The sequence below is a fragment of the Ahaetulla prasina genome, chromosome 2, assembly GCF_028640845.1.
Source record: "Ahaetulla prasina isolate Xishuangbanna chromosome 2, ASM2864084v1, whole genome shotgun sequence".
Lineage (NCBI taxonomy): Eukaryota > Metazoa > Chordata > Lepidosauria > Squamata > Colubridae > Ahaetulla > Ahaetulla prasina.
In genome coordinates this window covers 263967108-263981134 of record NC_080540.1, presented here as the reverse complement: position 1 = coordinate 263981134, position 14027 = coordinate 263967108, and the positions used below count along the sequence as shown (strand labels likewise).

At 38.4% G+C, this 14027-nt stretch overlaps 1 protein-coding gene across 4 annotated transcripts in view; it reads right to left on the bottom strand.

Moving 5' to 3' along the window:
• TMEM161B (transmembrane protein 161B) overlaps positions 1 to 11762 on the bottom strand; it is a 64135-nt gene extending 52373 nt beyond the window's left edge. For all 4 annotated transcript variants that reach the window (XM_058168446.1, XM_058168447.1, XM_058168449.1 and 1 more), the window contains exon 1: positions 10646 to 11762. In XM_058168446.1, the coding sequence (XP_058024429.1) occupies positions 10646 to 10648 (3 nt within the window). In that variant the 5' untranslated portion in view covers positions 10649 to 11762. The remainder of the gene's footprint in view (positions 1 to 10645) is intronic.
• Between the last annotated feature and the right edge of the window lie 2265 nt (positions 11763 to 14027).

Genomic DNA, 14027 nt, shown 5'->3' with positions numbered 1-14027 from the left:
GGCCAGAATTTTACTATCCTGTTCTGCATTTTGGTTTCCTTTTGGTTTTTTTACATGGGGCTTTTAAATCAGATTCTTTTCAGAACACATGGATGAAACGGAATGGAATCCCCTAGGCTGTTAATTTATATTTTAACCACTGCAGAAATAGATATAAACCAACCACCCCATAAAAAAATTACAGCTGCACTAACCTTTCCTAAAAATAGATGGTCTGGACAATAGATATCAAACCTAGTGGGATCCAAGGAAAGTATTTTAATGAGGAGGCACAGCCTCTTTCAAAACAGCTGGCATCATCCTATCTTTCAATGAGATGTTGACCACCTCCTGGATCAATCTATAATAGCTCCCACAGAGCTGCTAAAGAGCCACAGGAGACAGAGATCAGGTTTTCATACAATCAGAGACCACAGAGTACCCTATCTACTCCATTAGAGTTCACTGATCAGAAACAGTCTCAGGCAACACAATCAGTTGTAATCCTAGTCACCATAACTGACTCCACCCACAGAAAGTCAAGACTTTGACATAACATTTTGCTAATAAGATAGCTCAGATTTACCAAATAGTCAGAGAGGCTAGGTGGGAAGATCTGTTTGCTAACCCTTCTACAGAGAATTGGCCAGCCTATAAAGCAATTGGCATTACAGACAATTTTTCTTCCACTTTTTTCTCTCAGATCTTTGAAAAACCAAGGACCAGTCTGACCGTAAGGGAAAGGCTACTTGATAGGACTACTGTCAAATGGCCAAGTTGCCACCCATAAGATTACTGGAATAACTTTCAAGGTTCTAACATAAACCATCAAGGTCCATAAGATGCCCAGGCATGTATCACCTTAATCAGCTCATTTTCTCTGTGGGATCCCAAGAAGTAGTCAATCTCACCAGGACCAAGAGATGATCTGATCATAACAAAGGGTTTGTGGAAATGCCCTTTGTATCTAGATAATATATCTGATTTGAGACAGTGTCTAACGTGCCTGCCTACATGTATTAGTCCTTAAGATTAGTTAGAACAACTTATGGTCACTATGAATGCTGTGGAGTCCTGCTGGGCAGCAGGCAGACCAGCAGAATACCAAATTTTCCTCTGTGGCCATGCAATTTAAGCTATTTTAGGAGACAATCCCCAGTCACAATTAATACGTTATTACAGATTAAAGGCCTCCGCTATGGCACCGGGACTGTCGAAGGATCAAAAACCCAGATGGATAAATCTTACTGAGAATTGTTATACAGGTAGCTCTCAACTTACAACCACAATTGAGTCCAAAATTTCCAAGACAGTTGTTAAGTGAGTTTTGTCCCATTTTTACAACTTTTCTTGCCTCAGTTGTTAGGTGAATCACTGCAATTAAGTTAGTAACATGCAGGGATGAAATGCTTCCGGTTCAGACTGGATTGGGCGATCGGGTAGCGATGGGGGCGGGTAAATCGGTAGCAAAAATCCCTGCCCCCCCCGCCCATGCCCACCCAATCGCCCAGTCCCCACTTGCCTATTTGGCAGCTTGCTGTTTCTTTCGGGCTTGCTCCTGCCTTGCTTTGGCTGCTGCAATCAATTGCATCAGCTAGCAATTCAATCTGCCTGCCTGCAATACACCTTATGGTGAGCCACTCAATCTTCCTGCCTTGTCCCTTGAATTGGGTAAGTAACTGGGGGAGGGGGTTTTGGGGGGGGAGGGGGGAGCTTTAAAAAATAGTTAATTGGTTTTTTTTAAGAAGTTTTATTTTTTTAGACATAGCAATTTAAAGTTAAGATTTAAATTTGGCTGCTTTTATCTAAAAATATAAATTAAATAAAATAAAATAATAAAATAAAATAAAATATTTGTGCAGCTTTCTGAGATGTGGTGTGTTTCTGTAGTGTTTCACTCTAACTACAAATACATAAAATCTCACAAAGCTGTATGTGGCATTTTGTGTGTGTACGAGTCAGTTGTGTTGTGTTGTGTGTGTGTGTAAAGTGTGAAAGTTGGTTTTTGAGCTTTTTGTGGCTGTGTGAGGTTCCTGCTTGTTGCAGGGGCCATTTTGGGTGAAATGCAGCTACTTTTACATTGTGTGTGTCAGTTGTGTAGTATGGGGTATTGTGTGTGTGTAAAGTGTGAAAGTTGATTTTTGGTACCTCTTATTGTTTTTTGTACTTTATTATTTTTATTATTTATTGTTATTGGCCACGCCCACACGGTCAACTGACCAAGCCACGACCACCAATTAAGCCACACCCACAGAACCGGTAAGGAAAATATTTAGATTTCACTCCTGGTAACACGGTTGTTAAGTAAATCTGGCTTTCCCATTGGCTTTGCTTGTCAGAAGGTCACAAAAGGTGATCACATGAACCCAGGACACTGCAAATATAAATACATGCCAATTACCAAGCACTCAAATTTTGGTTATGGGGAGGCTAAAATGGTCATACATATGAAAAATGGTCATGTCACTTTTTTCCATGTTGTTGTAACTCTGAACAGTCACTAAACGAATGGTAGTAAATCGAAGACTACCTATATTTAGAAATAACAATTTATTGTTCTGTTGAATATGTATAATTGTTATGAAAAAAGAAAATTGTAATAAAAATAATTTTTTAAAAAAAAGAAATAAAAATTTACTTACAAATACAAAGCATTAATTTTCAAAAAAATAAAGTGATTAACAAGGAAGTGAAGGCATAATCTAGAATACTAAGGTTTTTTAAATTTGATGTCACATAATTTAATCTTTGAAATTGACAACATTCTGACAAAGCCTCTGATAAATATATTAGTAAACAAATCGTTGGTGTAAGAGAGCAAACTTAAAATTACTTGAGTCCCAAAATGGTGAAGATTTATTTTGTTGTTAGTTTTGGAAATGCATTCAGAATTGATATTATAACCACTCCAAATATTTCAAACCCCAGCAAAATATTTACTCAGTTCAAAAGCAATGGATGTGCTTTAAATTAATTGCAGCTTCTGAACTATCTTCAAAGACTACCATTACTATCAGACTACCTCTATGTTATCAAGTAACTTATAGACAGCTTTCAATTTATGACCAGTTGCTTAGTTCAGACGCTTGGCAATTGGGCCACATTTATGGCCATTTGCAGCATCCCATTGCCATGGAATGTTTTGCTGAAAACTGGCATTTACTTCTAGTTTTCGGCAAAATCGTGTCTATAAGTAACTATTGGTTTGCTTGACTTCACTTTATAATCACTGTGTTTGCCCACAAAAAAGGTCATAAAATTGGGTTGACCATATGACTGGCCCAGTTTATGACCATGATGTGCAGTTTTAAGTTGAGGACAACAGAAAAGCTGTAAGTCTAACCATTTCATTTTTCCCTTCCTACACAGGGTATGTTTTGTGAGGAACAAGTTTCACCTGTGCAAACTTCAGTCAATTAATAAACTCAAATTATGGCTCCCAAGTCTCTTCATTCAAATTATTCTACATGTTACTATGTTTAGTGGTGATGCTGTGAAAAGGTCGAGGATAATTAATAGAATTATGTTTCCCATTTTAATTCAGGATAAGGGAGATCATTACATTGAGCAAATCTAGATCTGAATCCAACTGAAATTGCCCTACAAAATTTATTTCATCAAAGAAATTCTCAAATTGCTTACCCACTGTGTGTTAGATTATCGTGGCTAGTCCATCTAAAAGGAAAATTAGTTTTTTCCACTGAAATAATTCAGCTTTAAAAGAGATCCACTGAATTAAAGCAGTGGAGATAAATTAGTAATTTTTGTTTTTCTTGATCTGAACTTTCAGGGGAATGGGGAGAAAGACATTTATTTATTTAATTTATATGCCAATATACCATTAATAAGGTAACTTTTAAATTCAGAGTTGCCTTCTTTAATAAATAAAGTTTGCAATTCATCAATAATTCTGACAATTCTCTTGTCTAGAGAGATTTTCTTACACAGTGATAATCTTCAAGGTAAGAAAAAATACCCCACTCTCATAAGATATATTAAGGAGCTGTAATAATTTGTTATATATCAAAAATAACCAACAATAATTTGTTAACTTTCTCTAGGAAGATAGTATACTGTACATCCTTAAGAGTTAAGTAAAAATTGTTCCCTGAAACTTGACCAAAGATACTTTAGCTAAAGACTAGACTGGTTGAATTAAGAGAATCTTAAGCTATATCAAATATGAGCAATTTAACATTTAAATCATTTTGATGAATTTATTGCCCACCTTTCATTCAAGAGATCAAAATAAGGTAGGCAGTAACCACTCCTATTTTATTTCCTTACCACATCCACTCTTTAAAGTAGATACAAATAAGAATAAATCACCCAGCAAGCTTCCATGGTTTGAGGATGTATTTGAACTGGGGTTTCCGCACTGCTAGTTCAAAACTCTTACTATAAAAACAGGAACGTGATAACAAATGAACAAACCATTTCACTGTTCCATAAAGAGCAGGATTATGTAGGATCATGAAACAGACCCTTGTCACATCGATTTCTGACTTGAGTACATAAAAGTTGAAGATTTTTCAATTTATACTGTATATGGTATTATATTGTATATGGTATATGGTATATATATATAAATGCTTTTCAATGAATTCTTCCAGTTTAAATATTTGTATAATAAAAAAGCACTCCTGGAATGAACAAAGAACATTATTTATAATGCCTTTATAAGACCACTTTTGGAATACTGCATCCAATTTTGGTCACCACAATATGAAAAAGATGTTGAGATTCTAAAAATTGTGCAGAGAAGAGTCTCAAAGATTAGGGGACTGGAGGTTAAAACATATTAAGAACAATTGAAAATTTGGGTATGTCTAATTTAGTGAAAAGAAGGACTAAAGGTAAAGGTTCCCCTCGCACATACTTGCTAGTCGTTGCCGACTCTAGGGGGCGGTGCTCATCTCCGTTTCAAAGCCGAAGAGCCAGCGCTGTCCGAAGAAGTCTCCGTGGTCATGTGGCCGGCATGACTCAATGCCAAAGGCGCACGGAACGCTGTTAACTTCCCACCAAAGGTGGTCCCTATTTTTTCTACTTGCATTTTTATGTGCTTTCGAAACTGCTTGGTTGGCAGAAGCTGGGACAAGTAACGGGAGCTCACCCAGTTACACGGCAGCACTAGGGATTCGAACCGCTGAGCTGTCGACCTTTCGATCGACAAGCTCAACATCCTAGCCCCTGAGCCACTGCGTCCCTTTAAAGAAGGACTAGAGGTGACATAATAGCAGTATTACAATATCTAGGGGGGCTGATACAAAGAGGAGGTCAAGCTACTTCCCGAACACCTGAAGGCAGAAAGAACAAGAAACAATGGAAAACTAATCAAGGAGAGAACCAATTTAGAAAAAAGGAGAGATTTCCTGACAATTAGAACAATTAATCAGTGGAACAGTTTGCCTTCGGAAGTTGTGGGTATTCCATCACTGGAAGTTTTTAATAAGAGATTGGACAACTGAAATGGTATAGGGTCTCCTGCTTGAGCAGGGATTGGACTAAAAGACTTCCAAAGTCCCTTCCAATTCTGTTATTCTGTTATACATACTATTGAACTTATTTTGTAAAAACAATTGTGAATCAATATTGTTTATCAATAAACTGTACTCTTTTTCAAAGCTTTTACCATTAAATAAATATGTTAATCATACTTTTTTGAGATAAGACCATCAACAGATATAGTACAAAAAATATAGTGAACGCAATTATGTCACTAAACTTCTTACAGGAAATAATTGTACTTTTTCCAGGGCAAGAAAACTGGTTACATATTTTTGTGCCCCATATTAACCTAAGCAACTATTTATTTTGGACAATATGAAACAACAACATTAAACAATATCTGTAAGTCAACAGTAAAGCACCATATCATGCCAGGTACCTTTTCTAGGTTGATGGAACAGGTTAAATATGAAGGGCATGTAATAACAAAGTAAAATTAGGAGGGGGAAGGGGGAGAAAGAGTGTACAAACAGATTTGGCCAGGATATATAACCCAGAAAAACATTACAAATTCATGTTTCTGTGGACATTTATATTTTTTATTATATGAAGAAAAAGATCCTTGGGTCAAGATAAGCTGCTTTTGAGATTGTGTCAGTACCAATGTACTCTGAAGGGCCAGAAAAACTAAAACCAAGAATTCTACTATATACACCAAGTCCTTAGACATAGCCACCTATTTTTGAAGACAGGACTTTATTTCTAGTTCACAAAATTCATGTTATACAGTATAGAGATGGTATACAGTATAGACCTTTTTTTTCCCTATGGAAAGTTCTGGGTGGTAATCTGAGAAGGAAACATGTCAGTGTTGAGCAGTTTCACCTTTCTTTTATCTGATATAGAGCTTGTGCTTCTACTCAAGCAACAGCTGTTTTAATACTAGCTCCACGGTCAAATGTCATCACCCTTACCCAATAATATGCTTAGCATGGTCTTTAAACATACTTTTGACTGATTTTAATCTTCCCATCTAATTTTAATATGTTGAATTTTAGATATTGTGATCGCTGCTTAGTTTTTATAATGTTGGGAATATACACTTTAGAAATAAAAGACATGACATGAGGCAAGAAAATTAAGTCTGATACATATATATCTTACCCACATCATATAAAATTATTCCCAAATGTCACTGTTAATGCAATTTCATAAGCCAATATAACAACCAAACACAAATACATATAAAAACATTTGCAAAAATTCCATATTAAAATGAGAAAACTATTTAGTTTTTCATATCTAAAACTTAACATAATAGGAACTTAACATAAATAACTTAACATAATAGGAACATTTTTCTTCTGCAGAATTAAAACTAAGACTAAAATCAAGGTTTTGTAGACTACAGATGTCTCACTAGATTTGGTTTTTGGTTTTTTGGAGGAATGGGCTTAGTTTCAATTCAGTGTTTATTCCTGGCAACTGCTTGGACCAGCCCTTGCCATAGTTTTCTGGAAGTGGTTTACTATTCCTAGAACTGAGAGTGAGTGCCTGGCTCAAGATTACATAGCTGGATTTATGTCTAAAGCGAGAAAGAACTCAGACTCTCAGTTTTTAGCTTAATGTCTTAACCACTACACCAAACTAATGTTCAAGAGTTGGCTTAGGTTAAGAGGAAAACAATAACCATTCATAAGACTGAACTTTAGTAACTTAGTTCTTCAATTAACATCAAATCCTTCTCTGATCAATGAAATTTCCTCCTTAAATAAGCATGGAAATGCTGCAGTACATAGGGCCTGTTTACCTGAGACGAACTCTCATAGCAGCTATCCAGCCTACGTAGCAGGGTTGACACACTCTGGATTCCTTTGATTTACAAATGCTATCTACTGAGATCAGAACTGTGCCTTCTCTGTAGTAACCCATGCCCTATCCAATGAAGTCTCCTTCTCCCCGAGATCCTGATGCTAGTGTTTCAAAGAGTTTGAAGACCTGAATCTTTGACCACATCTTTGTTGAAGCCTCTTTGGATTGTGGAGGTTTGATTCTTTTTTGTTCCTATCCCATTGTTATTACTGTTTATTCCTTTACTTTTCTCTATTATTGTATTATTTTTTCTTATTTTCAATATTTTTATTTGTGAGGTGCCCAGAGTATTGGAAGTTGGATGGCATATCAACTTAAAATACTAATCATAGTAGCCTTTGGCCACGTTGGCAATTATATAAATAAAAATTCATGTTTCCATCAATGTCTGAAGTCAATAACACTGTATACCCTTTTATGTTCTTTAACCTTTTGTATGGTTTAACTTCCATTATGGCAAATGGATTATATTGACTAATCAATACTGAATAAGCAAATAATTCAATTATCTTCTCTGGAAAAAAAAATCTATTAGAATAACTGAAAATCAGGAGTAACTTTTTAGAGTATTAAATTAAATAAAAATGTTTGTCTTCTCTTCTGACATTTGTTTTACCTCGTTAAACTGTGCTGCTGAACATCCTTATCTGAATTATTTTACATCAAAGCTATTACTGATTAAATGAATCATCCAAAATTCCTTATGGAGTAATAATATATGTTAATCATTAATTACTGGATTTCTTTTTGTTATTTACAAGTATAAACATACCACAGCCTACTTACCAAGGCCAGTCATATTATTAACACAGAAAAGACAAGTAAAAGATTCCTTAATAGAATAGAATAGAATTTTATTGGCCAAGTGTGATTGGACACACAAGGAATTTGTCTTGGTGCATATGCTCTCAGTGTACATAAAAGAAAAGATACGTTCATCAAGGTACAACATTTACAACACAATTGATGATCAATATATCAATATAAATCATAAGGATTGCCAGCAACAAGTTATAGTCATACAGTCATAAGTGGAAAGAGATTGGTGATGGGAACTATGAAACGATTAATAGTAGTGCAGATTCAGTAAATAGTCTGACAGTGTTGAGGGAATTATTTGTTTAGCAGAGTGATGGCCTTCGAGAAAAAACTGTTCTTGTGTCTAGTTGTTCTGGTGTGCAGTGCTCTATAGCGTCGTTTTGAGGGTAGGAGTTGAAACAGTTTATGTCCAGGATGCGAGGGATCTGCAAATATTTTCACGGCTCTCTTCTTGATTCGTGCAGTATACAGGTCCTCAATGGAAGGCAAGTTGGTAGCAATTATTTTTTCTGCAGTTCTAATTATCCTCTGAAGTCTGTGTTTTTCTTGTTGGGTTGCAGAACCGAACCAGACAGTTATAGAGGTGCAAATGACAGACTCAATAATTCCTCTGTAGAACTGGATCAGCAGCTCCTTGGGCAGTTTGAGCTTACTGAGTTGGCGCAGAAAGAACATTCTTTGTTGTCCTTTTTTAATGATGTTTTGATGTTAGCTGTCCATTTGAGATCTTGCGATATGATAGAACCCAGAAATTTGAAGGTTTCTACTGTTGATACTGTGTTGTCAAGTATTGTGAGAGGTGGAAGTATGGAAGGGTTTTTCCTAAAGTCTACCACCATTTCTACGGTTTTGAGTGTGTTCAGTTCCAGATTGTTTTGGTTGCACCACAAGGCTAGTCGTTCGACCTCTCGTCTATATGCGGATTCGTCATTGTCTCGAATGAGACCAATCACTGTTGTGTCATCTGCGAACTTCAGTAGCTTAACAAATGGATCATTGGAGATGCAGTCATTGGTATACAGAGAGAAGAGAAGTGGGGAGAGCACACAGCCTTGGGGGGCCCCTGTGCTAATTGTACAGGTATTTGATGTGATCTTGCTTAGCTTCACCTGCTGCTTCCTGTTTGTTAGGAAGCTTGTGATCCACTTACAAGTCTGTTCCGGTACCTGTAGCTGGTTTAGCTTAGTTAGAAGAATGTCTGGAATGATGGTATTGAATGCTGAACTAAAGTCTACAAAAAGGACCCTTGCATAGGTCTTTGGAGACTCAAGATGTTGTAGGATGTAGTGCAGAGCCATATTAACAGCATCATCTGTTGATCTATTTGCTCGGTATGCAAATTGCAAGGGGTCTAAAAGCGGATTCGGCAAATAACAAACACAGAAAGGTTTGGGTTTTTTTGGTGTGTTTTTTTAAAAAGCTGTTTTAGGTTTAAGAACAGCTTTTACCCACGGGCTGTCAGACTCCTAAACACAATCACAAACACTCAGTAGTGGTTTCAAATCCCGGCGCTACCGGTTCACTATCAGTAGTGTGCGAGTGTGCGGCGCTTCTGCACATGCGCAGAGCATTTTTGATGATATCTGAGTGAGTGGGTGGAGCCTCCCGCTGCCACCGCTACCTATTCACCTGAATAGGGTGAACAGGGGCACCTACCCTATGGAACGAACTGCCTCTGGGTCTACGCCTTCTTCCCGACCTCCGGGCCTTTAAGCGCGAGCTCAAGACTTTTTTGTTTCACTGAGCAGGGTTGGCCTAAGGGTAATTTTTAATGGGTGGTTTTATTACTTGTTATTTTAATATTCGGCCTATGGATTCAGATTTTTAAATTTCAAATATTGTGTTTCAATTTTTGTATATGTCTTTTTAACTTGGCTGTAAACCGCCCTGAGTCTTCGGAGAAGGGCGGTATAGAAATGTAAATAATAAATAAATAAATAAATAAATAAATAAATAAATAATCGGGGCGAACCGGTAGAAACCCAGCACTGCAATCACTCCAGGTACATATGGAAACATATGACTAGATTCCCCCCCCCAAATCTCTTGTATAAAGATTATTCTCTGTACTATTCATGTTGTCTTGTATTTTCTGTTATGGATTGCACCAGTAAAGGCTAAACCAATTTCGTTGTATTATTTTTATTATTATTACCTGTTCAAGCTGCACTCTTTCTCCCTACATAGTAAATTACAGTATCACCAGCTGTCCTATGGGAAGATCATAAGCTTATTTTAAGTAACACATATTGCATTTTTATTTCCAAGAGTTTATACTGCTTGTAAGATATGCTCCCATGAAACTTAAGATGCAAATATTTGTGATCAATAATAAACAAGTAACATTAGAGTGCCGCTGTTTACTAATATTTCAGAAATACCTTGAAATCGAAAGAGTCCTATACTCCAAATGTGAGCAAACTGAGGAAAGATTCTATATGCATTAACCTCTTTTTCCAACCAGACTAACTAGATGGAAGTCAATCCAAACTCCTTCTCTTCCTTCTACTTTTCTTCCCAAACTCACCATGCTGTCCCAACGGGCTCCGCCTCCACCACCGCCGCCTCCTCCTCACGTGCGCTCCCCACACCCAGCTCATAAATTCTCAAAACGGGATCTTGCCGGTGCTCAAGAGCCTATTCCCAAAACCAGCGCCGGTTTCTACTGCCCGGCTCACGCCTTTCGAGCCTACAAAGGTCACGTCAAGACCCAGCTCCATTAGGACCCCGTGTAGGTTGTCTCCAGATTCGCCTGAATAGAAAACAGACCCATCTCCCCGTTGCAGACTCAACCGGTTTGTTCTGCCCACTGCGCTAGAGGCGAATGTGCCTCACGGAGAATTCCCCAAGAGAAAAGCAAAATGAATTTGCTCGCAAAGGCCCATTTCCTAGGCTTGGCTTTTCAACAGGCGCAGGCATGGGAACCCCGCAGCTTTTTGGAAGTTAAAAGCGCGAACGACTACGACGGAGCGGGAGGGGGGGGCTTGTCACGTGACATTGGAGGTCACTAAAGTCGCTCTTCGTAGCTGACGGGGTTGGTGGGGGGAGAAGGTAAACAAACCGGGTGAAATGAGGACGCGTTCCGCTGAAGTTTCAGAGTGCGTATTTTAAGAGCACAGACAGCAGAATAAATGGACAGCTGTTAAAAAAAAAATCGTAAAAACAGTAATGGGTGCGACAGGAACCAAGACAGAGATGTTAAGAATCCACGGAGAAGACGACAATCCGCTTGTTAATCGCCTCAAAGCACAACAAGGGTCAGACGCTGCCTGTGGCGAAAGCGCGTGGGGGTGGGCGGAGGCGCGCGCGCGCAAGCGTTGTTTTGAACCAACCACCGTCCTAACGTAAAACGGCATGAACCCGGAAGTTTTGGCTGGCGTGTCTCGTGCAGTTAAGAGGAGCGCGAGGGAAGCGTGCTAGAGCGCCTTGGAGTCTCGCGCGAGTTTCGGAGTCGGGAGGCGGTTCCGTACGGTACGTGGGCAGCCCGTCCCCTCCGCTCCTTCAGCAGCCGTGATTATTTAGCCTTCTGTGGAAGAGCGAACCTCGAAATCGGGAGGAAGAAGACGTGGGTAGCCCCTTTGATCTATGAGAAAGAGGAAAAAAGCAAAGGCTGCCGTCGTATTATGAGGAATGTGCTGGCGAAATCAGTCGTATGTTTTGCTGTACAGGTAGTCCTCGACTTACAGCACTTCCTTTAGTGACTGCTTGAGGTTACAACATCACTGAAAAAAGTGACTTTTAAGACCATTCTTCGCACTTAAAAGCCGTTGCAGCATCCCCATGGTCATCTGATCAAAATTTGGATACCTGGAGACTGGTTCATATTTATGACCACGTGATCCCCTTTTGTCACCTTCTGACAAGCAAAATCAATGGGGAAGCCAGATTCACTTAAAAATTGTGTTATTAAATTAGCAGCTGCAGTGATTGGCTTAACAAGTGTGACAGGAAAGGTGGTAAAATGGGGCAAAATTCACTTAGCAACTGTCTCAGCATGTTTTAGGCTCAATTGTGGTCGTAAATTGAGGATTACCTGTATTTTGGGCATCCTGCTATACATTGCCTGATGATGTGTAACGATAATTTTTACATTTGCTTCTTATCAATCATTCCTTAGAAAACATTCATTGTGGAGTTTAGCCACTCATAATTAATTTTATATATTTAACTTTTACCCACTGAAGAACTTAACATTTGTGAATCCATCTACAAATAAAGCTACTTTGCCTTCTGATCGTTTTGCTGACAGTTTCTTCTTTGATCTTTTGTACAGAAATCAAGGTTGGAATTACGTATAAAATTTGCTTATGGAACAAGGCCAATTGTGAGAGTTCACATTGTTGTCTCCAAATTCAGACATCCTGTGTTTGGGGTGGAGCTGATAAGAACTTGAACCCTGAATTTGAGAGAGGGGCTTTTTGCTTTGCCTGAATTACTTGATGATTTGTACTTCTAGGTGGGCAAAGAAGCCTCTTTGCAAAGATAAAAGACTTCAATGTTACACTATCATTAACTAATCACACTGTTTTGGGTTCACAGGCTAAAATATTGTGAAACAGGTAATGCTTCTGCTTTTGCCTGTGTTTTTTTTCCAAAAGTTGAGGGAGATCAATCATTGTTTCATTGTGTTATATAATTTAATTTATTATGCACTTAAATCTAAACACAGCACAAGACTGTTTTTCCCACAGTAACTCTTGAGACCACATTACTTCTGTTGCTGCTGATGGACTAGAATAGTATTTCAAAAACTTAGTAACTATTAAGGGAGAGTCCATTTGGTGCAGTGATTAAGGCATCATGCCAAAAACCTGAAGACATAAGCTAGGTGAGTGGCCTTGGGCTAATCACTTTCTCTCAGCCTTAGGAAGGAGACAATGGCAAAGCTCTTCTGAACAACCTTGCCAAGAAAATGCAAGAACTTTTCCAGGCAGTCTCCAAAAACCAGACACAATTGAATGGTAGAATAAAAAATCTTTTAAGATGTGTGGACTTCAAAGAACTCTCTAATTTGAAATCCAAAAGTTGCAGAGTTGGAAAACACTGACCTAGAATCTGGATTTCCCCACTCCTAATTTAAAGCTTAACCATTACTAATGTGTAATCTGATATAAATTGCATAACATACCAGTAATGAGCCTTTGTGGAGCAGTGGTTAGAGTGCAGTATTGCAGGCTAATTCTTCTGCTGCCGACTGCCAGCAGTTCGGCAGTTTGATTCTTACCAGCTCAAGGTTGACAGATTTCCATCCTTCCGAGGTCAGTAAAATGAAGACCCAGATTGTTGGGGGCAATATGCTGACTATAAACTGCTTAGAGAAGATTGTAAAGCACTTTGAAGCGTTATATAAGTGCTATTGCTAGTATTAAAAATTGTACATAAAAACAAATTGGAAATAACCACACCTATGTGTGGAATGGGCAGCGCAGTGGCTCAGCGGTTAAGATGTTGGGCTTCTCGGCTGGAAAGCTGACACCCCATGTTCGAGACCTGAGGTCTATGTGAGACTTCCTATCCTAGCCCCAGCTTCTGCCAACTTAATAATTGGAAAGCATGCAAATGCAAATGCAAAATACCACTTTGGTGGGAAGGAAACAGAATTTTGATGTGATGCTGGCCACATGACTGCAGAAATGTCTTCGGACAGCACTGGCTCAGTGGCTTTGAAACAGAAATGAGCACCACCCCCTATAATTGACAAGGACTTACAGAGTAAAATCAGCAGACTGCTTTACCTTTCTCTTTTATGTGTGGAATAAATAAATTTTAGTACTGTCATTTAATTTGTAAAAGGTTTGTTTCTAGGTACACTGTTACTTTAATGAGTATACTGAGGCTATGCAATGTTCTAAATTGCCTGAAGCTCCCAATTTCACCCCCACCCATGAAGCAAGTCATCATTTTTCCCT